Genomic DNA, 27,350 nt, shown 5'->3' with positions numbered 1-27,350 from the left:
TGCCTCAAGTGCTTCACAACAGTAAGATTGCCCCAAGTTCCACAAATATAGTAATATTGCTCTAGTGCCCCCACATATACCAGTAGTTATAATGCCCACTGATCCCCCACATATAGTAATAATGACTCCCGATTCCTCCCCGTACAGAAATAATGTCCTCTGATTCCCCCTCATTCATATAGTAATAATGACCCCAGATTCTCCCCATATAGTAATACTGTCCTCTGATTCCACCTCATATAGTAATAATGACCCCTGATTCCCCCATATAGTAATAATGTCCTCTGATTCCCCCCATATAGTAATAATGACCCCAGATTCTCCCCATATAGTAATACTGTCCTCTGATTCCACCTCATATAGTAATAATGACCCCTTATTCGCCCATATAGTAATAATGTCCTCTGATTCCCTCCCATCTATATATATAATTGTCTAAGGGTTTTTCCGTCTGTCTGTCTGTCTTTCTGTCTGTCTGTCTGTCTGTCTGTCCTCGAAATCCCGGCGGCCTCGACCAATCAGCAACGGGCACAGCGACGATGATGTCATAATGGTTGCCATGGCGACGATGATGTCATAAAGGTTGCCTCAATCAATCAGCGACGGACACAGTCTGCCGCGAATTCTGGAATCATCATTGTCCATATATTACAGGGACATGCATATTCTAGAATACCCGATGCGTTAGAATCGGGCCACAATCTAGTATAGTAATAATGTCCCCTGATTTTCCCTCATAAAGTAATAATGACCCCTGATTCTCCCCATATAGTAATATTGTCCTCTGATTCCCCCTCATCTATATATATAATTGCCTAAGGGTTTTTCCGTCTGTCTGTCTGTCTTTCTGTCTGTCTGTCTGTCCTGGAAATCCCGCGTCTCTGATTGGTCGAGGCCGCCAGGCCCCAACCAATCAGCGACGGGCACAGCATGGCGACGATGATATCATAAAGGTTGCCTCGACCAATCAGCGACGGGCACAGTCTGCCGCGAATTCGCCTCAACCAATCAGCGACAGGCACAGTATCGACGTAGATGTTATAATGGTTGCCATGGTGACGATGATGTCATAAAGGTTGCTTCGACCAATCAGCGACGGGCACAGTCTGCCACGAATTGTGGAATCATCATTGTCCATATACTACGGGGACATGCATATTCTAGAATACCCGATGCGTTAGAATCGGGCCACAATCTAGTACAGTAATAATGACCCCTGATTCCCCCATATAGTAATAACGTCCTCTAATTCTCCCCATATAGTAATAATGTCATCTGATTCCCCCCTCATATAGTAATAATGACCCCTGGTTCTCCCCATATAGTAATAACGTCCTTTAATTCCCCTCATCTATATATATAATTGCCTAAGGGTTTTTCCGTCTGTCTGTCTGTCTGTCCTGGAAATCCCGGCTCTCTGATTGGTCGAGGCCGCCAGGCCTCGACCAATCAGAGACCGGCACAGCATCGACGTAGAAATCCCGCGTCTCTGATTGGTCGAGGCCGCCAGTCTGATTGACACTTGTATATTGATCAGTCCTCCTGACACTTCTGTATTGATCAGTCCTCCTGACACTTGTATATTGATCAGTCCTCCTGACACTTCTATATTGATCAGTCCTCCTGACACTTCTATATTGATCAGTCCTCCTGACATTCTATATTGATCAGTCCTCCTGACACTTCTGTATTGATCAGTCCTCCTGACACTTGTATATTGATCAGTCCTCCTGACACTTCTATATTGATCAGTCCTCCTGATACCTCTATATTGATCAGTCCTCCTGACACTTCTATATTGATCAGTCCTCCTGACACTTCTATATTGATCAGTCCTCCTGATACCTCTATATTGATCAGTCCTCCTGACACTTCTATATTGATCAGTCCTCCTGACACCTCTATATTGATCAGTCCTCCTGACACTTCTATATTGATCAGTCCTCCTGACACTTTTATATTGATCAGTCCTCCTGACACTTCTATATTGATCAGTCCTCCTGACACTTCAATATTGATCAGTCCTCCTGACACTTCAATATTGATCAGTCCTCCTGACACTTCTATATTGATCAGTCCTCCTGACACTTCTATATTGATCAGTCCTCCTGACACTTCTATATTGATCAGTCCTCCTGACACTTCTATATTGATCAGTCCTCCTGACACTTCTATATTGATCAGTCCTCCTGACACTTCTATATTGATCAGTCCTCCTGACACTTCTATATTGATCAGTCCTCCTGACACTTGACGATGATGTCATAAAGGACATAGATATCCCGCGTCTCTGATTCAGCGACGGGCACAGTATCGACGTAGATGTCATAATGGTTGCCATGGCGACGATGATGTCATAAAGGTTGCCTCGACCAATCAGCGACGGGCACAGTCTGCCGCGAATTCTGGAATCATCATTGTCCATATACTACGGGGACATGCATATTCTAGAATACCCGATGCGTTAGAATCGGGCCACAATCTAGTATAGTAATAATGTCCTCTGATTCTCCCCATATAGTAATAATGGCCCCTGATTCCCCTCATATAGTAATAGTGTCCTCTGATTCTCCCCATATAGTAATAATGGCCCCTGATTCCCCTCATATAGTAATAGTGTCCTCTGATTCCCCCATATAGTAATATTGTCCCCTGATTCCCCCCATATAGTAATAGTGTCCCCTGATTCCCCCATCTAGTAATATTGTCCCCTGATTCCCCCATCTATATATATAATTGTCTAAGGGTTTTTCCGTCTGTCTGTCTGTCTTTCTGTCTGTCTGTCTGTCTTTCTGTCTGTCTGTCCTGGAAATCCCGGCTCTCTGATTGGTCGAGGCCGCCAGGCCTCGACCAATCAGAGACCGGCACAGCATCGACGTAGAAATCCCGCGTCTCTGATTGGTCGAGGCCTGGCGGCCTCGACCAATCAGAGAGCCGGGATTTCCAGGACAGACAGACATCCCTCGACCAATCAGAGACGCGGGATGTCTACGTCCTTTATGACATCATCGTCGCTGTGCCCGTTGCTGATTGGTCGAGGCCTGGCGGCCTCGACCAATCAGAGACGCGGGATTTCTATGTCAATGCTGTGCCGGTCTCTGATTGGTCGAGGCCGCCAGGCCTTGACCAATCAGAGACCGGCACAGCATCGACCAGGCCTCGACCAATCAGAGAGCCGGGATTTCCAGGACAGACAGACAGACAGAAAGACAGACAGACAGAAAGACAGACAGACGGAAAAACCCTTAGACAATTATATATATAGATTGTCCCCTGATTCTCCCCATATAGTAATAATGACCCTTGATTCTCCCCAAATATTAATAATGACCCCTGATTCCCCCCATATAGTAATAATGACCCCTGATTCTCCCATCTATATATATAATTGTCTAAGGGTTTTTCCGTCTGTCTGTCTTTCTGTCTGTCTGTCTGTCCAGGAAATCCTGCGTCTCTGATTGGTCGAGGCCGCCAGGCCTCGACCAATCAGCGACGGGCACAGCGACGATGATGTCATAAAGGACGTAGACACCCCGCGTCTCTGATTGGTCGAGGCCGCCAGGCACAGCAACGGGCACAGCAACGATGATGTCATAAAGGACGTAGAAATCCCACGTTTCTGATTCAGCGACGGGCACAGTATCGACGTAGATGTCATAATGGTTGCCATAGCGACGATGATGTCATAAAGGTTGCCTCGACCAATCAGCGACAGGCACAGTCTGCCGCGAATTCTGGAATCATCATTGTCCATATACTACGGGGACATGCATATTCTAGAATACCCGATGCGTTAGAATCGGGCCACAATCTAGTCTATATATATAATTGTCTAAGGGTTTTTCCGTCTGTCTGTCTGTCTGTCTGTCTGTCCTGGAAATCCCGGCTCTCTGATTGGTCGAGGCCGCCAGGCCTCGACCAATCAGAGACCGGCACAGCATCGACGTAGAAATCCCGCGTCTCTGATTGGCCTGGTGGCCTCGACCAATCAGCAACGGGCACAGCGACGATGATGTCATAATGGTTGCCATGGCGACGATGATGTCATAAAGGTTGCCTCGATCAATCAGCGACGGACACAGTCTGCCGCGAATTCTGGAATCATCATTGTCCATATATTACAGGGACATGCATATTCTAGAATACCCGATGCGTTAGAATCGGGCCACAATCTAGTATAGTAATAATGACCCCTGATACCCCCCATATAGTAATAATGACCCCTGATACCCCCATATAGTAATAATGACCCCTGATACCCCCCATATAGTAATAATGACCCCTGATACCCCCATATAGTAATAATGACCCCTGACTCCCCCCATAGTCCATGGCTCCCCGCTCTATCACAGGGTGTAACTTTACTTCGTCTGATTTCTGCACAAATAAATATATATATTATGTAAATATACTTATTATACATATTATTTTGCCAGAAAATATAATAGAATTTTTGTCTTGATAGAATATTTTTTGGAGAAATTAAGAAAAAAAGTTGTGCAAAGAAGAATGAGATAGTTGTCCACGGGAACCAATCAATTCACAGCTTTCCCATCCTGCCTTAGAAAAGCTGCAATTTGTTTGGTTGTTATAGACACCGCCCTTGTTTTTGTTTGGACTTTTTGTAATTAGTATTTCTTTTTTTCTTTTTTTCATTAAATCCCATGTTTCTTGACTTCTTAGAATTTCTTGGGAGAAGTCACTGTGGGATGTGGTTGGGTATGCAGTAAGCGTTCTCTCTTTTTTTTTTCCATTCCTCTTAAATCTGTGGTTTATTTTGGAAAGTGGTGAGATTTGTTCGGGTTACTCTGTAAAATGTGCACAGATGCAAGTCAACGCAAGAGAAAATAAAAAAAAAATATTTTGGAGATGTGCCCAGACGGATTTATATTGTGCTCTGTACTGTGGCAGAAGTTACCATGCAGCATCCAGCCCGTCACTGCGGAGGTGGAGAATATTTGGGACAGATTTTTTACTTAGTTTGAAGAAAATTTACTTAGAATTTATTCATTTTTTTAAAGCATTTTTCAAGCAATCTAGGGCTTGTTCACACGTAGCATTTTTTTTCTTATAGCGTTTTTATAGTAACAGAAAAATTAATTGGATTTCTAAATTTTTTTGCATTTATTTATTTTCCATTTATGCATTTTTATCCTTTTTGTATTTGTAGGGAATTTTATATTTATTTTGTTTCTTTTTTACTTCTTATTTAAAAAAAAAAAATTTTGGTCAATTCTTTCAGGCCGTGTTCACACATAATGATAATGCTTTATTCTGCAAAAAAATACTCAATGACTGTCTTATCTAATTATAATTAATCATAATAATTATTATTATTGCATTTTTGCTGTGTTTTTTTTTCTTTTATACGATGCTTTTTTGGTGCAAATTTGAAGCGGCGTACGGTATTTAATATGCATTTTTAAATGTTTTCGGGTTACCCATAGACGCCTATAGGGGAAAAAATAGTCTGAAAAATTCACATAAAAGCACAGTAGGCATGGGTTTTTATGAAATCACATCTAAATTTGGTTGAACAGTTAAACTCAGCAGACTTTCAACATAAAAAAACGCAGCGGAAAAAAATCGGAGGAAAAAAAAGAAACAAAATGCACTTTGTTTTTTATGGCATTTTTTCCCAATGAGATCAAAATGGGCTAGCACCAAAAAAAACAAACAAAAAAAAAACAAACAAAAATGGAACAAAAATAAGTGTAATTTTTCGCTATAGTTTTTTTGTCCTAGCCTGCCAAAATATATAACAATGCATAAAAAAAGCTAAGATTAAAAAGAAAATAATTATCACTTCACAGAGTTCTACACTACGAGGCACTTGGCACCTTTTATTACGTTCCTTATTTGCCAACACTGATAACATCTCTCATTTTCAGAAATCCACTCTCCGTTATGGCAATATGGTCCCTATTTTTCCATTTTATGCCTAAAAAAATATGGAAATGTTAGGCAAATATTTGTATGTAGAGTCATCGATCTTGAGTGTCCTTTATGCCCAATGTGTGTCCAAACTCATAGGTCAAAGTCCTTGTACTCAAGCGCTCATCTGGAAGAGGTGGCGGTGTGCCAAACGTTCAGCCGACTGCCACCTAATTTGTATGGCCGGATGAAACAAACCTTTGGTCCCAATTTAGAGAACAAAAGGACTTTGCAACTGCTCAATCCTTGTCTCTCCGAGAACAAAAGGACTTTGCAACTACTCAATCCTTAGAGGTAGGTCTTCAGGTTCCTTCATGCCCAATGTGTGTCCCAACTAATAGGTCAAAGTCCTTGCACTCGACCGCTCTTCTGGAAGAGGTGGCGGTCTGCCGAACGCTCAGCCGACTGCCACCTAATTTGTATGGCCGGATGAAACAAACCTTTGGTCCCAATTTAGAGAACAAAAGGACTTTGAAACTGCTTAATCCTTAGGGTACCGTCACACAGTGGCATTTTGATCGCTACGACGGCACGATCCGTGACGCTCCAGCATCGTAACAATATCGCTCCAGCGTCGTAGACTGCTGTCACACTTTGCAATGTACGACGCTGGAGCAATAATTTCATGACGTATGTGCGATGTAGAAGCCATTGGTTACTATGCGCACATCGTATACAATATCGTGCACACCTTTGTTACACCATGCGATCATGCCGCCACAGCGGGACACTAGACGACGAAAGAAAGTTTCAAACGATCTGCTACGACGTACGATTCTCAGCGGGGTCCCTGATCGCAGGAGCGTGTCAGACACAGCGAGATCGCTGGAACGTCACGGATATATCGCTGGAACGTCACGGATCGTGCCGTCGTAGCGATCAAAATGCCACTGTGTGACGGTACCCTTAGAGGTAGGTCTTCAGGTTCCTTCATGCTCAATGTGTGTCCCAACTAATAGGTCAAAGTCCTTGCACTCGACTGCTCTTCTCGAAGAGGTGGCAGTCTGCCGAACGTTCAGCCGACTGCCATCTAATTTGTATGGCCGGATGAAAAAACCTTTGGTCCCAATTTAGAGAACAAAAGGACTTTGCAACTGCTCAATCCTTGTCTCTCCAAGAACAAAAGGACTTTGCAACTACTCAATCCTTAGAGGTAGGTCTTCAGGTTCCTTCATGCCCATTGTGTGTCCCAACTAATAGGTCAAAGTCCTTGCACTCGACCGCTCTTCTGGAAGAGGTGGCGTTCTGCCGAACGTTCAGCCGACTGCCACCTAATTTGTATGGCCGGATGAAAAAAACCTTTGGTCCCAATTTAGAGAACAAAGTGACTTTGCAACTGCTCAATAATTGTCTCTCCGAGAACAAAAGGACTTTACAACTACTCAGTCCTTATCTTCCTTGACATCTGCATTTGGGGCCGCTCCATAGAAATCGGTGGATTGAGCCAATATACTGTACATACACAAGGTTTTCACCTAGCTTAAGGTTTGGTCTTCTTGGTGGCTTTGGCATAGGTCGTTGCTCAATGGCGCTGTGATCGAAGCGCAATCATGAAAAAGTTGTAACCGCTAGGACCTTTTGCACCTTACTTATCAGAGTACCTTGAGGGTCGCAAAGCAAACCCAATCGCTTGCATTTTCGTAAGCATAGAGTGTTCTTTGACTTCGCGGCCAAACTTGTCGTTTAGCCCCAACTTGACATCAGATGTCACTAAACCTGTCCATAGAACTACAAACATGGCCAATTTTGGGAAGATCTGGCCAAATTTGATCATCCATTGGGTTGTTTGTATGAATGATCCAATCATCATCTGGTGAGGTTTGAAAAAGTCGCAGTCATGATGATTGGGCATGCACATCTAGTTTCAGCTTTTCGCGATCCCCTTGTCCACCATGATAAAAGTATATTTATTATTATTTAACGGCCTTCAGCTCGATCTCGAGCCATGGTGACTTGATGGATGAATGATCTGTAGGAAGATTGATCTTCTGTAAGCCTAGATAGGTCCTCCAGGGTCTTCTCCGCCATTGTCTTGATTGTATCAAGCCATGTTGCTGGTCTTCTTCTCCACCTTGTTCCTTCTATACTTCTGACCATGTTAATGGGCACCATAAAATATGCCCGATCTGCCAATGATTTGCAGATAAGTATCTGATCATCAGGCCAATCCTGCCTAGTGTCAGTTCAGTATGTGGATTGAGAGGACCATCAGTGGAGACTTGGCCAAAAATCTGACATCAGCAAGAGCAACGACAGGAACTTGCAGCGCCAATCCTGAAAATCGTCTTTGTGCTCGTTATATATCCATGTCAATCCCGTTTATCTAGCAGTGCCGCTCTTGTCAGGGTCCCAAACCTCAGAGATAAGGAGTGAATGGCAGAGAGATACGGTGTGTGAATAGCTACTTGAGTTGAAGTAGGTGTTTTCCGTCCTTGTGACAAAGCCACATTCTCCGCGGTACGGCCGCTGTTGGCAAGCGGGATCTGACACAGCTAAAGATAAAGTGTCTTTTATATTTTAATGGTGCCTTTGTATTATTAAACCTGTGTCCTACGATCATCTGTATCTCTGACATGGACACTTCATGTTCTTTAATTTCTAACAATACGGTCAGTCAGGCTGGGAGAACTGAGATTTAAGGGGAGGCTGTTAGGATGAAAACTAGTACAAGTATGGCTGTATAAGTTGAAGAAAAACAAGAAAAATTATACCGGTCTTGTAGTAATCTAAAGTGACAAAGCTGAGAAAATGAGCTCTACTGTCATGTAGAGTTCTCTGCAGAAGGATCGCGGTCCTTTTTATACCCACATCTATCCTCCAGGCCATCATCCACAGGTTATAGGGAAGGTGGAATGAGGTCATCTCTCATTGTTCAAGTATTCAATCAATCTGCATAGTCTATCCTTCATTGTTTGCAGGTCAACAAGCTGCATGGACTGATACAATGTGTAATCAACATATTAGCAAACATCAATTGTCCAATGACCCTGCATCCCTGTTCTCAAAGGACAGCAGCACAGTAAACTGCAAAAAAAACATCAATTTAAGAGTCAACATTCAGGCTCATATGAACAATGACCTATGTCTCCTGACCTACGGAAAAATATACGTCTGGCATAATGAGGACTAAATGCTGCGTCATCACAGCCTAGAAGTGCATTAGGGGCGTGTCAATAAACTATGAGTGCTTCAACCCGCCCCAATACACTTCCACTTATCACGTGGATTAAAAGCTCGATTTCTCAGCTCTTGCACATCGGATTACTACAAAACAGGTATCATTTTTAGCGTTCTATGATCTATACATCCTCACAGGTTTACGTTTAAGAGTTGATAAAACTGGACTATTTTATCCAGAGGTATGACTGTATAGGTCCTGATACAACAATATAAATGACACCTGTTTTGTAGACCATGTAGTATTTCTTGGTTATCCATCCTGTGGTACAGCTTTATATATTACCTCCATAACTTTAGAGAGCTGGTCATTCCCGTTCTTCTAGTTTGACACTTGGACCACTCTCTAACTGAGCTGACTTAGATGGTTCAGTACTGACTTAGTTGGATCTAAATGGCTAAACCATGTCCTGCCTGTATAGTGACACTCTCTGTTATGGGTGCACTGTGGCTCGCTCTGTTATGGGTGCACTGTGGCTCGCTCTGTGATGGGTGCACTGTGGCTCGCTCTGTTATGGTGCACTGTGGCTCGCTCTGTTATTGTGCACTGTGGCTCGCTCTGTTATGGGTGCACTGTGGCTCGCTCTCTTATGGGTGCACTGTGGCTCGCTCTGTTATGGGTGTGCACTGTGGCTCGCTCTGTGATGGGTGCACTGTGGCTCGCTCTGTTATGGGTGCACTGTGGCTCGCTCTGTTATGGGTGCACTGTGGCTAGCTCTGTTATGGGTGCACTGTGGCTCGCTCTGTTATGGGTGCACTGTGGCTAGCTCTGTTATGGGTGCACTGTGGCTCGCTCTGTTATGGCTGCACTGTGGCTCGCTCTGTTATGGGTGCACTGTGGCTCGCTCTGTTATGAGTGCACTGTGGCTCGCTCTGTTATGGGTGCACTGTGGCTCGCTCTGTTATGGGTGTGCACTGTGGCTCTCTCTGTTATGGGTGCACTGTGGCTCGCTCTGTTATGGGTGCACTGTGGATCGCTCTGTTATGGGTGTGCACTGTGGCTCGCTCTGTGATGGGTGCACTGTGGATCGCTCTGTTATGGGTGCACTGTGGCTCGCTCTGTTATGGGTGCACTGTGGCTCGCTCTGTTATGGCTGCACTGTGGATCGCTCTGTGATGGGTGCACTGTGGATCGCTCTGTTATGGGTGCACTGTGGATCGCTCTGTGATGGGTGCACTGTGGATCGCTCTGTTATGGGTGCACTGTGGCTCGCTCTGTTATGGCTGCACTGTGGATCGCTCTGTGATGGGTGCACTGTGGCTCGCTCTGTTATGGGAGCACTGTGGCTCGCTCTGTGATGGGTACACTGTGGCTCGCTCTGTTATGGGTGCACTGTGGCTCGCTCTGTTATGAGTGCACTGTGGCTCGCTCTGTTATGGGTGCACTGTGGCTCGCTCTGTTATGGCTGCACTGTGGCTCGCTCTGTTATGGGTGCACTGTGGCTCGCTCTGTTATGGGTGTGCACTGTGGCTCTCTCTGTTATGGGTGCACTGTGGCTCGCTCTGTTATGAGTGCACTGTGGATCGCTCTGTTATAGGTGTGCACTGTGGCTCGCTCTGTGATGGGTGCACTGTGGATCGCTCTGTTATGGGTGCACTGTGGCTCGCTCTGTTATGGCTGCACTGTGGCTCGCTCTGTTATGGGAGCACTGTGGCTCGCTCTGTTATGGGTGCACTGTGGCTTGCTCTGTTATGGGTGCACTGTGGCTCGCTCTGTTATGGGTGCACTGTGGCTCGCTCTGTTATGGGTGCACTGTGGCTCGCTCTGTTATGGGTGCACTGTTGATCGCTCTGTTATGGGTGCACTGTGGCTCGCTCTGTGATGGGTGCACTGTGACTCGCTCTGTGATGGGTGCACTGTGGCTCACTCTGTTATGGGTGCACTGTGGCTCGCTCTGTGATGGGTGCACTGTGGCTCGCTCTCTTATGGGTGCACTGTGGCTCGCTCTGTTATGGGAGCACTTTGGATCGTTCTGTTATGGGTGCACTGTGGCTCGCTCTGTTATGGGTGCACTGTGGCTCGCTCTGTTATGGTGCACTGTGGCTCGCTCTGCTATGGGTGCACTGTGGCTCGCTCTGTGATGGGTGCACTGTGGCTCGCTCTGTTATGGGTGCACTGTGACTCGCTCTGTGATGGGTGCACTTTGGATCGCTGTTATGGGTGCACCGTGGCTCGCTCTGTTATGGCTGCACTGTGGCTCGCTCTGTTATGGGTGCACTGTGGATCGCTCTGTGATGGGTGCACTGTGGCTCGCTCTCTTATGGGTGCACTGTGGCTCGCTCTGTTATGGGAGCACTGTGGATCGTTCTGTTATGGGTGCACTGTGGCTCGCTCTGTTATGGGTGCACTGTGGCTCGCTCTGTTATGGTGCACTGTGGCTCGCTCTGCTATGGGTGCACTGTGGCTCGCTCTGTGATGGGTGCACTGTGGCTCGCTCTGTGATGGGTGCACTGTGACTCGCTCTGTGATGGGTGCACTTTGGATCGCTGTTATGGGTGCACCGTGGCTCGCTCTGTTATGGCTGCACTGTGGCTCGCTCTGTTATGGGTGTGCACTGTGGATCGCTCTGTGATGGGTGCACTGTGGATCGCTCTGTGATGGGTGCACTGTGGCTTGCTCTGTGATGGGTGCACTGTGGCTCGCTCTGTGATGGGTGCACTGTGGCTTGCTCAGTTATGGCTGCACTGTGGCTCGCTCTGTTATGGGAGCACTGTGGCTCGCTCTGTGATGGGTGCACTGTGACTCGCTCTGTGATGGGTGCACCGTGGCTCGCTCTGTTATGGGTGTACAGTGGCTCGCTCTGTTATGGGTGCACTGTGGCTCGCTCTGTTATGGGTGCACTGTGGCTCGCTCTGTGATGGGTGCACTGTGGCTCGCTCTGTGATGGGTGCACTGTGGCTCGCTCTGTGATGGGTGCACTGTGACTCGCTCTGTGATGGGTGCACCGTGGCTCGCTCTGTTATGGGTGCACCGTGGCTCGCTCTGTTATGGGTGTACAGTGGCTCGCTCTGTTATGGGTGCACTGTGGCTCACTCTGTTATGGCTGCACTGTGGCTCGCTCTGTGATGGGTGCACTGTGGCTCGCTCTGTTATGGGTGCACTGTGGCTCGCTCTGTTATGGTGCACTGTGGCTCGCTCTGCTATGTGTGCACTGTGGCTCGCTCTGTTATGGCTGCACTGTGGCTCGCTCTGTTATGGCTGCACTGTGGCTCGCTCTGTGATGGGTGCACCGTGGCTCGCTCTGTGATGGGTGCACTGTGGCTCGCTCTGTTATGGATGCACTGTGGATCGCTCTGTGATGGGTGCACTTTGGATCGCTGTTATGGGTGCACCGTGGCTCGCTCTGTTATGGCTGCACTGTGGCTCGCTCTGTTATGGGTGCACTGTGGATCGCTCTGTGATGGGTGCACTTTGGATCGCCGTTATGGGTGCACCGTGGCTCGCTCTGTTATGGCTGCACTGTGGCTCACTCTGTTATGGGTGTGCACTGTGGATCGCTCTGTGATGGGTGCACTGTGGATCGCTCTGTGATGGGTGCACTGTGGCTCGCTCTGTGATGGGTGCACTGTAGCTCGCTCTGTGATGGGTGCACTGTGGCTTGCTCAGTTATGGCTGCATTGTGGCTCGCTCTGTTATGGGAGCACTGTGGCTCGCTCTGTGATGGGTGCACTGTGACTCGCTCTGTGATGGGTGCACCGTGGCTCGCTCTGTTATGGGTGTACAGTGGCTCGCTCTGTTATGGGTGCACTGTGGCTCGCTCTGTTATGGGTGCACTGTGGCTCGCTCTGTGATGGGTGCACTGTGGCTCGCTCTGTGATGGGTGCACTGTGACTCGCTCTGTGATGGGTGCACCGTGGTTCGCTCTGTTATGGGTGTACAGTGGCTCGCTCTGTTATGGGTGCACTGTGGCTCGCTCTGTTATGGGTGCACTGTGGCTCGCTCTGTGATGGGTGCACTGTGGCTCTCTCTGTTATGGGTGTACAGTGGCTCGCTCTGTTATGGGTGCACTGTGGCTCTCTCTGTTATGGGCGCACTGTGGCTCGCTCTGTGATGGGTGCACTGTGGCTCGCTCTGTGATGGGTGCACTGTGGCTCGCTCTGTGATGGGTGCACTGTGACTCGCTCTGTGATGGGTGCCCCGTGGCTCGCTCTGTTATGGGTGTACAGTGGCTCGCTCTGTTATGGGTGCACTGTGGCTCGCTCTGTTATGGGTGCACTGTGGCTCGCTCTGTGATGGGTGCACTGTGGCTCTCTCTGTTATGGCTGCACTGTGGCTCGCTCTGTTATGGGTGCACCGTGGCTCCCTCTGTTATGGGTGCACTGTGGATCGCTCTGTGATGGGTGCACTGTGGCTCGCTCTGTTGACGAATATCAGGGCCATCAAAATACTGGTACTGAGATGAATCCTCCTGGGCTGGAATCTTAATAAATAACCATTCCGCAGGTGTCTACAATTATTTGAAGTTTTAGACGCCCCTCAATCCATTTCGCACTGCGTCTTTGTCCCTCATTTATGTCCTGGTGAGATTTTCCTGGTCACCCAGGCCGCCCATTATATGATCTGCTTGTCCGTGTAATATATATGTGGCTCCTGAATATTTCAGCAAGGTTGCCTTGAAGGTGTCGTTAAGTGATCTGAAATATACATCAGTGATGGAGAGAACATTGGTTTTCTGGGCAGGGAAATAAAGTGATGGCGGATTAAGCACTATAGAGCGGTTTAGTATTGACCGGAGTAATTCAATCAGTGTCTCTACCTCTCGCCGGTAATGAAGGACAAGGTTGTAATAAATGTTTAGCGGTTAATTCATAAGAAAAGTTCATAGATCTTAAGAGATTCTCCTAGATTAGTGCGGAATGAAAAGTGATATCTTTCTAATATAATTTGTATTCCTAACTCGCTTGCTGTCAGTGAATGAAAGTATTTTCATTTTTTTTTAAACTTCCAGTATAGATCGTCGAGAGTTCCAGGATCTGTGATGATACCTGTCTTTGTCAAGAAACAGATCAAAATTTGCCAGTTTTGCTTTAGTTTTATTCCCGCTCCTCCCCTGAGTATGTCGGCCTTTGTTTTTTAAAAATCCGCCATATGGTTGCCGAGATATGGGCTTTTTTGATATCTAGCGCTAATTTTTTGGGTCTTTTCTAAAGAGGCGTGGCTCACAGGGTAATTATGCAAAGCATTCTAAAGACACGCCCCCGAGGATCCTGTGAGCTACACTCTCTTTTAAAGACCATAAAAATGATCATAAAATAAATAGGTTAATATATCTTTAACTGTATGATGGGTTTAAGAAAAAAATGCAGAATATTTAGGAAAGCAGTGAGAATAAAATTAAGGGCAAAACTGGCACCGTTTTTATCTTCTGACATGACCTCTTTAAGGCGTTTTTTATGCTCATGCTCCCAGTATGGATCAGCCGTACACAACACCCTTATATATGTTTGAGGAGTCAAATGGGTGGTCCTAATTAGTATTCCTATGTAATTTATTTACTAGGCCCGCCCACTGGACTCCTGGGCATAAATGGAGTAGGGATTTAAATGAATAAAACGCAAGTTAAACTGAATGAACTGAATTCTTATCCACAAACCTATATATCAATCTATGTAATTGCGATGTACTGGTGTGGTGATGTAGTCTTAAAGGGTGGCTAAACTTTTTTTTTTTTTTTTCGTTTCATTATCCTCCAGGCATTGGAAAATTATGCATTTTTGAAAAATACTTTGTTACCTTATTTGGCTACCATTTTTCATAGTGCTGCTTCAAAACTCACTTTGTGCTCTTTTAGAAGCTGCTTTTGACTGCTGCTCGGCAAGATCTGTACACTGTGTTCAAACAATCAGAGTACAACAATTCTATTGTCCCTATGGGGGGTTGGAAGCATAAAGAGGCTCGGACAGGGAAAGTACCGTACCTTGTCTGTTTGGAAATAGTGTACAGAGGTTGATATTGCTGAGCAGTAGCTGAAAGCAGCTTCTAAAGGAGCAGGAAACTAGGCACTGAATCAGCATTGCAGCTGGTAGAGAAGGAGGCAAAATAAAGTATTGAAGTATACTTAGAAAAGGCGTAATTTTGCAATGCCTGGAAGATAGTTAAATTATATTAAAAAAAGTTAAAGGAAAACATTATTTAAAGGCGACCTGCGACAAGATCCAAAGTGACCATTTTTTGCTATTATTTTACTCCCACCGTTCTCCCGAGTATTTCGTTTTTTTTTTTTTTTAAATCCGCCATACGGTTCCAGAGATATGGGCCTTTTTATTTACTGAAACACACGCCCCCGAGGATCCTATATGCCACGCCCCCTGGTGACGACCATACAGATGATCGCTAGATAAAAAGGTCCATATCTCTGGAACCGTGTGGCGGATTTAAAAAAAACAAAAAACAGAAAGTTCAGGGGAGCAATGAGAATAAGATAAGAGCGACAATCAGGTCACTTTTGACCCGGTGACATGTATACAACAATATGTATGAAGGTGATACCTCCAAAATCCGAATCTGTATTGAATTAATTCATGACATCATCACCCGCTGCAGCCGATTTTCAGGAGGGGATTAACCAAAATCCATGTTGATCTGCATTAATATCATATAGCACGAGCCACAAAGCGGCGCCTATAGAGCATGTGCATTGAGTTACACTTCTGGGAAAATGGCGCACACTGGGCACAGCTCATCAGGCATCTTGTCAGCTGTAAATGTCCCAGGATGCAATGCAGAGTGGGAACGCCGCCAACCGCAAGAGGGGCGCCCGCTGCCATCAATTTCCTTATCACATCTGAAGAAGGATTTAGTGATGGGAGAATTATCAGGAATGTAACGCTGACCGATCTGACGTCTTTTTTTTTTTTTTCCTCCTGTCAGGCCGTTCCTGATGCTCCCGCCTTTAATGGAATGGATCCGCGTTGCTGTAGCTCATGCCGGATACCGCCGCAGCTTCTCCGTAGACAGCGATGATGTGCGACAGGCCGCCCGTCTTCTGCTTCCAGGGGTGGACTGCGAACCGCGGCAGCTAAAGTAAGTGCGCCCATACAGATCGCAAACTGAAACAAAAGTATAGCGGTTGTATTATTTTGCTGCAGGTTTCGGGCTTTACCGTAGGTCCTGGGACATGATCTGCGGGTGTTGTACAAGAATATACGGCTGCGTAAATTAGCCCTGAATATAGATAAGCAAAAAAGATTTGTGGGGGTGCCCGCAGGGAAAAGCCCAATAGATGGAAGATGGATGTAGATACGCGGAGTGTGGGGGCACAGCATTAATCAGACGGAGGGAAAAATATGTCTATAACATACATACAACAGCTTCTCTTAGAACTTTGCATTTTGTCATTCCTCTGCTGTTCCTCCTGGAAATCTATGCATAAATTAATAACTGGGTGTTACCATTACCGGTGGGCCTTCCGATTCCAGAGCATCTTTTCTTAGATTGTTACATTGTGTCATTCCTCTATTATTCCTCCTGAAAATACATGAATACATTACATATTACATTGTGCTGTTCCTCTGTTATTCCTCCTGGAAATACATGAATACATTACATATTACATTGTGCTATTCCCCTGTTATTCCCCCTGGAAATACATGAATACATTACATATTACATTGTGCGGTTCCTCTGTTATACCCCCTGGTAATACATGAACACATTACATATTACATTGTGTCGTTCCTCTGTTATTCCTCCTGGAAATACATGAATACATTACATATTACATTGTGCCGTTCCTCTGTTATTCCTCCTGGAAATACATGAACACATTATATGTTACATTGTGCTGTTCCTCTCTTATTCTTCCTGGAAATACATGAATACATTACATTTTACATTGTGCCGTTCCTCTGTTATTCCTCCTGGAAATCCATGAATACATTATATGTTACATTGTGCTGTTCCTCTGTTATTCCTCCTGGAAATACATGAATACATTACATATTACATTGTGCCGTTCCTCTGTTATTCCTCCTGGAAATACATGAATACATTACATATTACATTGTGCCGTTCCTCTGTTATTCCCCCTGGAAATCTATGAATACATTACATATTACATTGTGCCGTTCCTCTGTTATTCCCCTTGGAAATACATGAATACATTACATATTACATTGTGCCGTTCCTCTGTTATTCCCCCTGGAAATACATGAATACATTACATATTACATTGTGCCGTTCCTCTATTATTCCTCCTGGAAATACATGAATACATTACATATTACATTGTGCTGTTCCTCTTGTTATTCCTCCTGGAAATACATGAATACATTGCATATTGCATTGTGCTGTTCCTCTGTTATTCCTCCTGGAAATACATGAATACATTGCATATTACATTGTGCTGTTCCTGTTATTCCCCCTGGAAATACATGAATACATTACATATTACATTGTGCTGTTCCTCTGTTATTCCTCCTGGAAATACATGAACACATGACATTTTACATTGTGCTGTTCCTCTCTTATTCTTCCTGGAAATACATGAATACATTACATGTTACATTGTGCTGTTCCTCTGTTATTCCTCCTGAAAATACATGAATACATTACATATTACATTGTGCCGTTCCTCTGTTATTCCCCCTGGAAATCTATGAATACATTACATATTACATTGTGCCGTTCCTCTGTTATTCCCCCTGGAAATGCATGAATACATTACATATTACATTGTGCCGTTCCTCTGTTATTCCCCCTGGAAATACATGAATACATTACGTATTACATTGTGCCGTTCCTCTATTATTCCTCCTGGAAATACATGAATACATTACATATTACATTGTGCCATTCCTCTGTTATTCCCCCTGGAAATACATGAATACATTACATATTACATTGTGCTGTTCCTCTTGTTATTCCTCCTGGAAATCCATGAATACATTACATATTACATTGTGCTGTTCCTATTTTATTCCTCCTGGAAATACTTGAATACATTAAATATTACATTGTGCTATTCCTCTTTTATTCCTCCTGGAAATACATGAACACATTACATATTACATTGTGCTGTTCCTCTGTTACTCCTCCTGGAAATACATGAACACATGACATATTACATTGTGCCGTTCCTCTGGTATTCTTCCTGGAAATACATGAACACATGACATATTACATTGTGCCGTTCCCCTGTTATTCCTCCTGGAAATACATGAACACATGACATATTACATTGTGCCGTTCCTCTGTTATTCCTCCTGGAAATACATGAACACATGACATATTACATTGTGCCATTCCTCTGTTATTCCCCCTGGAAATACATGAATACATTACATATTACATTGTGCTGTTCCTCTTGTTATTCCTCCTGGAAATACATGAATACATTACATATTACATTGTGCCGTTCCTCTATTATTCCTCCTGGAAATACATGAATACATTACATATTACATTGTGCCATTCCTCTGTTATCCCCCCTGGAAATACATGAATACATTACATATTACATTGTGCTGTTCCTCTTGTTATTCCTCCTGGAAATCCATGAATACATTAAATATTAAATTGTGCTATTCCTCTTTTATTCCTCCTGGAAATACACGAACACATTACATATTACATTGTGCTTTTCCTCTGTTACTCCTCCTGGAAATACATGAACACATGATATTTTACATTGTGCTGTTCCTCTGTTATTCCTCCTGGAAATACATGAACACATGACATATTACATTCTGCCGTTCCTCTGTTATTCCTGCTGGAAATACATGAACACATGACATATTACATTGTGCCATTCCCCTGTTATTCCTCCTGGAAATACATGAACACATGACATATTACATTGTGCCGTTCCTCTGTTATTCCTCCTGGAAATACATGAATACATTACATGTTACATTGTACTGTTCCTCTGTTATTCCTCCTGGAAATACATGAATACATTACATATTACATTGTGCTATTCCTCTGTTATTCCCCCTGGAAATCTATGAATACATTACATATTACATTGTGGTGTTCCTCTGTTATTCCCCCTGGAAATACATGGATACATTACATATTACATTGTTTTATTCCTCTGTTATTCCTCCTGGAACTATATGAATATTATCATTTTGTTTGAAAAATGTTACGATTACCATTGATTTTCATCCTGAATAATCCCGTCTCTGTTCCCCGCAGGGCCGATGACTGTTTTTGCGCATCTCGTAAGCTGGACGCGGTGGCCACGGAAGCGAAGTTTAAGCAGGATCTTGGGTTTCGGATGCTGAACTGCGGCCGGACCGACCTGGTGAAACAAGCGGTGACTCTGCTCGGCCCCGAGGGCATCAACAGCATGAGCGAGCAGGTACGTAGGTCGCCACCTGCTGGATGGAAGGGAAATGACTATTTTCCGTTTTTTGTTTTTTCCTCCCCTTCTCCCGAGAGCCATAACTTTTTTATTTTTCCATTCACATAGCCGTATGAGGGCTTGTATATTGCAGGACGAGTTGTACTTTTGAATAAAACCATTCATTTTATCATGTGTTGCACTGGAATGTGGAATAAATATTCCAAACATGTTGAAATTACTAAAAAAAAGTGCAATTTCACAATTGATTTTGGCGTTTTTCATTCACCATGTTCACTATATGGTAAAAGTGAACTGGGAATACGATTGTCCAGGTCATTACGAGTGCACAGATACCAAACATGTCTAGGGTTTTTGTTAAATTCCAGTTGTTAAAAAAAATCAGATTCAGGAGAATCATAATACAGGCACGGGAGCCTTCAGCAGACCCCCGGTTATCATGGCAACTCATCTGAGCCCCCAAATTATTATATCCTCATAATAATAAATGTGAAAATTCTGCATTTCTATTACTAAGTGTCCTTTCTTACGGCTCCTCCAGGGGATGACCCCTCTGATGTACGCCTGCGTCAGGGGAGATGAAGCGATGGTACAGATGCTCCTGGACGCGGGCGCCGAACTCAATGTGGAGGTACGCGATCCCGTGTAAACATCATGAACCATTTCCAAATTGCGACAAGTTTATTTCTGCAATTAAAAAAAATACTAATAAAAATACGCAGCCCGTATCTGTGATGTTTTTCTCTCTTTTTTTTTTGCAGGTCCCGACCACGGCTCACAAATTCCCATCTGTCCATCCTGAGACGCGGCACTGGACGGCACTGACATTCGCCGTCCTCCAGGGCCATATTCCTGTTGTGCAGGTATAATACTGGATCGTTTATTGTGTGAGATACCGGACTGCTCTCTCCATGACTGTCAGATATGAGCGAGATCTACCTCGTATCCATCTGTACGTATCAATCAGAGGGATGGACAGATAGAGGTACAGATGATAAAGAAAGAAAAAGAAAGAGGGGAAAAAGAAAGAAAGAGACAGAGGAAAAAGAGAGAGAGAAAGAAGGAAAGAAAGAAAGAGGGAAAGAAAGTGAATGAAAGAAAGAGAGAGAGAAAAGAGAGAGAAGGAAGGAAGGAAATAAAGAAGGAAGGAAAGAGAAAGAGAAAGAAGGAAAGAAAGAAAGAGGGAAAGAAAGTGAATGAAAGAAAGAGAGAGAGAAAAGAGAGAGAAGGAAGGAAGGAAATAAAGAAAGAAGGAAAGAGAAAGAAAGAGGGAAAGAAAGAGCGAGAGAGAAAAAAGAGCAAGAAAGAAGAAGGAGAGAAGGAAGGAAAGAGAGAAAGGAAGAAAGAGGAAAAGAAAGAAAGTGAAAGAAAAAAAAGAAAGAACAAGAGAGAGAGAAAAGAGAGAGAGAAGGAAGGAAAGAAGGAAGGAAAGAAAGAAAGAGAAAGAAAGAGGGAAAGAGAAAAAGAAATAAAAAGAGAGAAGGAAGGAAAGAAAGAAGGAAGGTAAGAAAGAGAAAAATAAAGTGAAAAAAAGAAAGAAAGAACAAGAGAGAAAAAAGGATAGAAAAAGGAAAGAAGGAAGGAAACATACATACTACATGATGAAAGAAAAAAGTAAACCGAGAAAGAGTGAGAGAGAAAGAAAATGAGAAAGGCAAAAAAAGAAACAGCTAAAAATAGAGAGAAAGAAAGAAAAAAAGACAAATATAAATAAAAGAGAGAGAAAAAAAGAATACGAGAGTGAAAGATAGAAAAAGAGAGAAAAAGAGAAAGTGCAACAAAGAAGAAATAGTGAAAGAGAAAGAAAGAAAAAGAGAAATATAGCAAGAGAGTGAGAGAAAGAAAAAGGAAGAGAGAGAAGGAGAAATAGAGAGAGGGAAAAGAAATAAAAAGAGGGAAATAAGTGAGAGAACGAGAAAGAACTGCGGAAAGAGAAAAGGAAAGTGAGAAGGAAATAGAGTGAGAAAGAAAGTGACAGAGAAAGAGGGGGAGAAAGAAAGAGATATAAAAAGACAGAACGAGAGTGAGAGAAAGAAATGGAGAAAGGGAGAGAGAGAAGGAAAGATAGAAAGAGAGAGGGGGAAGAAAGAGAGAAAGAAAATAAGAAGAAGGAGTATGTGTGTGCTGGCTGTGGATGTGATGGATGAGGTGGACAGGATTCCCGGACGCTCGGCCTCGTGTCCATGTTTGACGTCAGTGTTTCTCTCCAGTTGCTGCTGGACGCCGGCGCTAACGTAGAAGGATCTTTAGAAGCGGGTGAAGAAAATTACTCAGAAACTCCTCTACAACTGGCGGCAGCTGCAGGCGAGTAATCTTCTTGGCGGAGGCATGTGCCGCGCTAACCCTGCTCATGAGTATAACTGATCTAATAATCGTTAGATAACCTCCCAATATTCGCATCCTCATTATCAGTATTTGTTTAAGCTCCACCCCTGATTCCACACCAAAACCATCACATTTTAGAAGACATTTGCATAAACCTCGCCCCCGAGGTATCACTGACGATGTGTGGCTGGGCAGGGGTGGACTCTTTGATAAAGGAACAGGAACCCCATGACATATTGAAAAAAAAAATCATGTGTATGTATGGTCTGATCTTAGTTTGGAGCCTCGGTGGTTTGATTGACTCTTTATATGTTATGGTGGGGGGCCCTGTGGGCACGAGGGCCACAATCAGTGGTTCTAAAATGAATGTAGGACACTTTAACATCTCTGTTGGGAGAATGAATCCAGACCAGACCAAGCCTAGTTGGTAGGGGAACGTGCACTGTACCCTCTGGCTTAGTTTGAGGTTTTGAGCAAAATCATGGAAGGGGCCCCACTGTAAACTTTTTCTACAGGATCCCATCTTGTCTTTGTTCTTCCTGAGCGATACGCAGTGGTTGTCCTCGGCTTGCTCAGTAACGTGTCCTAAACCCCATCTGCCCACAGGAAACTTTGAGCTCGTGAGTTTGCTGCTGGAACGAGGAGCGGATCCCATGATAGGAACCTTGTACAGGAATGGAATTTCTACGGCTCCTCAAGGAGACATGAATTCCTTCAGCCAGGCCGCTGCCCACGGGCACAGGTAACTTATACACTGCCACCCAGGCTCTTACACTATAAGCTTGGAGATATACTTCCACCCATGGAGGATGACCGGTCGCTGATCAAAAGGATGTTGTGGATCTAGACCTCCACCAAATGCTCCTCAAGTTCCTCCATAGTTGAGGTTCTTCAAGGACTTTGTTATCTCAACATATGACCCTTCTAAGATGTTAGATTGCCCCTTCTCTGGTGGACTTGAGCATTCATGTCTAGTAGGCCATGGTTTCTGCTATCTTTTCTCCTGGCATGATGGGAACGAGGGCGGTGGTGGGTAGTGGTAGTAGGACATCTTTGTGCTGCGCTTTCAGCTAAGTCATGGTGGCCACCCAGGCTCTTACACTATAAGCTTGGAGATATATTTCCACCCATGGAGGATGACCAGTCGCTGATCAAAAGGATGTTGTGGATCTAGACCTCCACCAAATGCTCCTCAAGTTCCTCCATGGTTGAGGTTCTTCAAGGACTTTGTTATCTCAACATATGACCCTTTTAAGATGTTAGAGTGCCCCTTCTCTGGTGGACTTGAGCATTCATGTCTAGTAGGCCATGGTTTCTACTATCTTTTCTCCTGGCATGATGGGAACGAGGGCGGTGGTGGGTAGTGGTAGTAGGACATCTTTGTGCTGCGCTTTCAGCTAAGTCATGGTGGTCACCAAGTCTTACACCTCGCAGGTTCAAAGCATCTAATCTATAACATGATCTACCCTCAGTTATCTGTCCACCTAAAATATTTTAAAGGGGTTTTCCATTTTAGGCAACTTATCACCTCTTCACTGGACTCTCAGCCACCGAGACCCCCACTGATTACCGAAATGGGAGACTTCTGGCCCCGTTTTCCCGTAGCAAGCACCAAGAAGTTTCCATTCTAGTCAATCCGGGTCATGTCTTATCAGCTTAGAGTCCAAATGTAGAAAATGTCTTACAAGTTTGAGTAAATTTGGCGCATCTTAGGATAACTCTTCTGTTCCAGTTTTTATCTCCCACCCTCTTAATGGAGTGATTTGGCGACTTTTTAAAAAAGTTGTAATTGATAAATCCGTCTAAAAAAATCATGTGGAACGCTAAACGACATGCCGTCCACACTGTCTAAAAAAAAAAAAAAATGCCGGATATGGCGAAAAAGGGAAAGTTATTGCCAAAATATTATAAATTTGGCATGTAATGTCGCTTTCTTACTACATATTATTGAAGGAAAAAAAAAATAAAAATGTTAAAAACATTATTTTCAGGAATGTATTTCGGAAGCTTTTGTCCCAACCTGAAAAGGAGAAGAGTGACATTTTATCCTTGGAAGAGATTCTAGCTGAAGGGACAGATTTGCCGGAAACGACCAATACTTCATTGTGCCCGAGTCGTAACAGCAAAGCTAAACTGAAGGCGTTAAAAGAGGCCATGTACCACAGCGCGGAGCACGGATACGTGGACATAACCATCGATATAAGAAGTTTAGGTGAGTCCATTTCTTTCCTTTAGATGCTTCCCTGCTGTCCTCCATATTTAGGGGCATATGTAGGGTCTAAAGGGGTAACGTTTCTTCTTGTGGAGAGTGACAAGCCAAGCCTGGCATGCCAGAGTGAGGAGACTTATAGGCCATGCAATGCTCCTCTGGGAAATTAAATATGCAAATTGTCTCTTCAGAGAACTCTAGCGCCACGTATTGGAAGCAGCAATCCTAAAAGTCAATATTGACTCTTTAACGAGCCTTGCAATATGACTTAGGATAAAAGCCAAACCAGAATCTGAGTTGGCAAACATGGTGTTTCGGGGTGTGTGCCCCTCATCAGTGCAAAGCATGAGATCTGATTTAGCTAGGTGAGAGGCTCTGGACTTGAGGTCTAAGGGGTTAACGTTTCTCCTTGTGGAGATTGACAAGCCAAGCCTGGCATGTCAAGAGTGAGGAGACTTATAAGCCATACATGCTCCTCTGGTAAATTAAATATGCAAATTGTCTCTTCAGGGATGAAGAAGACTAGAACTCAAGCGCCACCTATTGGAAGCAGCAATCCTAAAAGTCATAGGAGCATATATAGAAATTCTGGGATCCCATCTTCTGCTGTCCCTTGTTTGGAAGCTCCACTGATCTGTATTGGCAGATCATCAATTGCCGTCTCCTCACTTCAGTATCTAAGCTGGCCCCCTTCTCTAACATGGCTCGGGTATAGACAGGGAAGGGAGCTGGCTTTGCTATTGAAATAAATGGTCAGCCAGCCCCCTTCAAATAGCACTGGGATCACATGCCAACACAGGAAATGGTGGTGCGCTGTGTCGAGTACCGTGCCAGAAGTGGAGCTGCCGAATCCTGTACTGGAGAGGATGTGCATGGGCCCATTTAAAAAATACAACATTGTAGTGGGCGAACCCTTTAAGTTTATGACCTTGTGAAATTAAGTAATAGAAACCGTGTGTCATAATACAATGGATCCAATAACTGGGGCAAGGTTTGTTCCTATGGTCGTCCATACAGTAGAAATATCTTGGTTGACTTGGATTTCTGATTTGGAAATTAGAGGTCGGAAATATCCTGCTAGTGTGAACATAGGTTTAAGTTATTCATGGCGATTCAAAGACTTTCATCTGTCAACCCAATATCATCCCTGTAATAGATCACCATAAGAGATTCCTGATCCTTAAATGGATTTTTCCCCACAAACAAAAGTAAATTTTAATCAGTAGATCTTGGAATAGAAATAAGTTCCACAATTGGAGGTGGTAAAAAAATACGTTCCTGTGGTGAGTTATCTTTAAATATGTGCATCTGCCAGGTACTATGTAATGGCGGAAACAACAGAAAGTATACATACAGGACAGAATGGGATCGCAGCTGCTGCTTTCTGTGAGGTAAAACATTTCCCTGCCTGTTTAAAAACAGTCTTTTACCTCACAGATAAAATGTTTTACCTCACAGAAAAATGTTTTACCTCACAGAAAAAATGTTTTACCTCACAGAAAAATGTTTTACCTCACAGAAAAATGTTTTACCTCACAGAAAAAAAATGTTTTACTTCACAGAAAAATTTTTTACCTCACAGAAAAATGTTTTACCTCTCAGAAAGCAGCAGCTGCGATTTCATGCCGTCCTGTCTGAATACTCTCTGTTGCTTCCTATCCTGGCAGGGGAGCATTTAATCAAATTAACTCAGCACAGGAACATTTTTTTTTAACACATCCAATTGCGGAACGTATTATTCTTCCGAGATCTATGTACCTTGTTCGTTGTGCAACCCCTTTAATTTTAACCTTACAGATGCTAAACTGAGTGCGACAACATCCTCCGCAGTGAGAAATCCAACTCGTGACAGAACAGCACCATATATATGCCTATAAATATATGTTTACCACTATCACTGCATATTATAAGGCTACTAGTCGTCACTACAGAGTTAGGGTAACACCATAAACGTTTATCAGCGGTGTCCGGTTCTACTATTCCTGTAATTAAGGCAATAAATCCATGGCGGATTCGGAGGACGCAGTACTAGAACATGAGTCACGGACTTCTACCTTCATTATGGCAGCATGGGCTTACATTACATAAATACAATGTGACATCAGAAGGGGAACAGTCCTGTCCTGAACGAAAATCACCTACAATTGAAAAAAAACCACCATAAAAGTTTCTCCTCTTCAATGACATGCCTCCCTGCCCATACACTGCTCCCCTTCCCGCGACTAATGAGGCGTATGTTTAATTTGCCACCCTGGGGGCTTTGACGAGCAGTCGCGCTCAGGAGGAAGAGTGCCGCTGGCGTCGGATTTTTGCTTTGCCTTTTAGGGTCCATTTATTATTTATCTTTATATAGAAATGTTTATGCTGACTACTATATAGTACAAGCATCGAAAATAAGATCTGTGATGGAGACCGGGAGAGTCAAAATATAGATTGAATGGGGGGCCCAACTTGGATCTGACGGACCACTCTCCATCTATCGGGGATTTGTCTATACGGGGAAGCGATTAGCGACAAATGGGGTTATCGTATGTTGGACAATTTGGACCCTATAGTGGACAACGTTTGTCCATATGCACTAATAGTGGGTGGTCAATGACTCAGGACCTCTTGTGGGTGATCAACGACTCAAGACCTCCTGTCTATGCGTTAGGACTAAGTTGAGCAAACTGATTCGATAGAATCGAATTCAAGTCAAAGTTCTAGGAATTTGCTGAATTCCGCTAATTCAACCAGTTTGGGATTCACTTCACGTGAATCACCTAAATTGGCGCCGGACAATTTACTCAATGACACCAAAATGGGCTCCGACTCCACAGCCCTCTTTGCTAGGAGGAGGTTGTTGGATATGATGCCCACCTTGGACAAAGGAACAAAAAGATCTGTGGAGATGGACTTGTAACTTTGAGATTGTTGATATTGTCAACAATTTTTGTTCTCAAGTTCTCAGACAGTTCTCTTCTTTTTTCTGTTCTCCCTGCTTAGGATATCACACACAGACACACAAAGCAAAGAGTGAGTCATCTTCTTCCCTTTTTATCTAATTTGAGGTGTGATTTTCACATTGTCCACACCTGTTGCTTGCCACAGGTGAGTTGGAATGAGCATCACATGCTTGAAACAAAGTTGTTTACCCACATTTTTGGAAAGTTGCCAACAATTTTGACCGTCCTATTTTGGTGGTTTTGTGTGAAATTATGTCCAATTTGCCTTTTTTCTGTTTTTGTTTTTTTTGTGTTGTTCCAATACACACAAAGGAAATAAACGTGTGTAACAAAACATGTGAAATTGCAATAATTTTCTGGGAGAAATATTTCATTTTCTGGAACAATTTCAAGGGTGCCATGACTGTATATGTAGACATTACCATGGCAGTGTTTGTATTATAGAGCTTAACA

The 27,350-nt window shown here is 43.9% G+C and overlaps 1 protein-coding gene across 2 annotated transcripts in view; it reads left to right on the top strand.

The window, feature by feature from the left end:
* Positions 1 to 27,350, top strand: part of ABTB3 (ankyrin repeat and BTB domain containing 3) — a 202,861-nt gene that overhangs the window by 151,683 nt on the left and 23,828 nt on the right. For both annotated transcript variants that reach the window (XM_069763450.1, XM_069763449.1), the window contains 7 exons: positions 15,983 to 16,135; positions 19,250 to 19,415; positions 19,960 to 20,049; positions 20,180 to 20,281; positions 21,629 to 21,722; positions 22,350 to 22,485; positions 23,735 to 23,955. In XM_069763450.1, the coding sequence (XP_069619551.1) occupies positions 15,983 to 16,135; positions 19,250 to 19,415; positions 19,960 to 20,049; positions 20,180 to 20,281; positions 21,629 to 21,722; positions 22,350 to 22,485; positions 23,735 to 23,955 (962 nt within the window). The remainder of the gene's footprint in view (positions 1 to 15,982; positions 16,136 to 19,249; positions 19,416 to 19,959; positions 20,050 to 20,179; positions 20,282 to 21,628; positions 21,723 to 22,349; positions 22,486 to 23,734; positions 23,956 to 27,350) is intronic.

Source organism: Ranitomeya imitator, chromosome 4, assembly GCF_032444005.1.
Source record: "Ranitomeya imitator isolate aRanImi1 chromosome 4, aRanImi1.pri, whole genome shotgun sequence".
Taxonomy (NCBI): Eukaryota; Metazoa; Chordata; class Amphibia; order Anura; family Dendrobatidae; genus Ranitomeya; species Ranitomeya imitator.
Note: the sequence above shows the minus strand (reverse complement) of the source record. Positions and strands in the feature narration are given on the sequence as shown.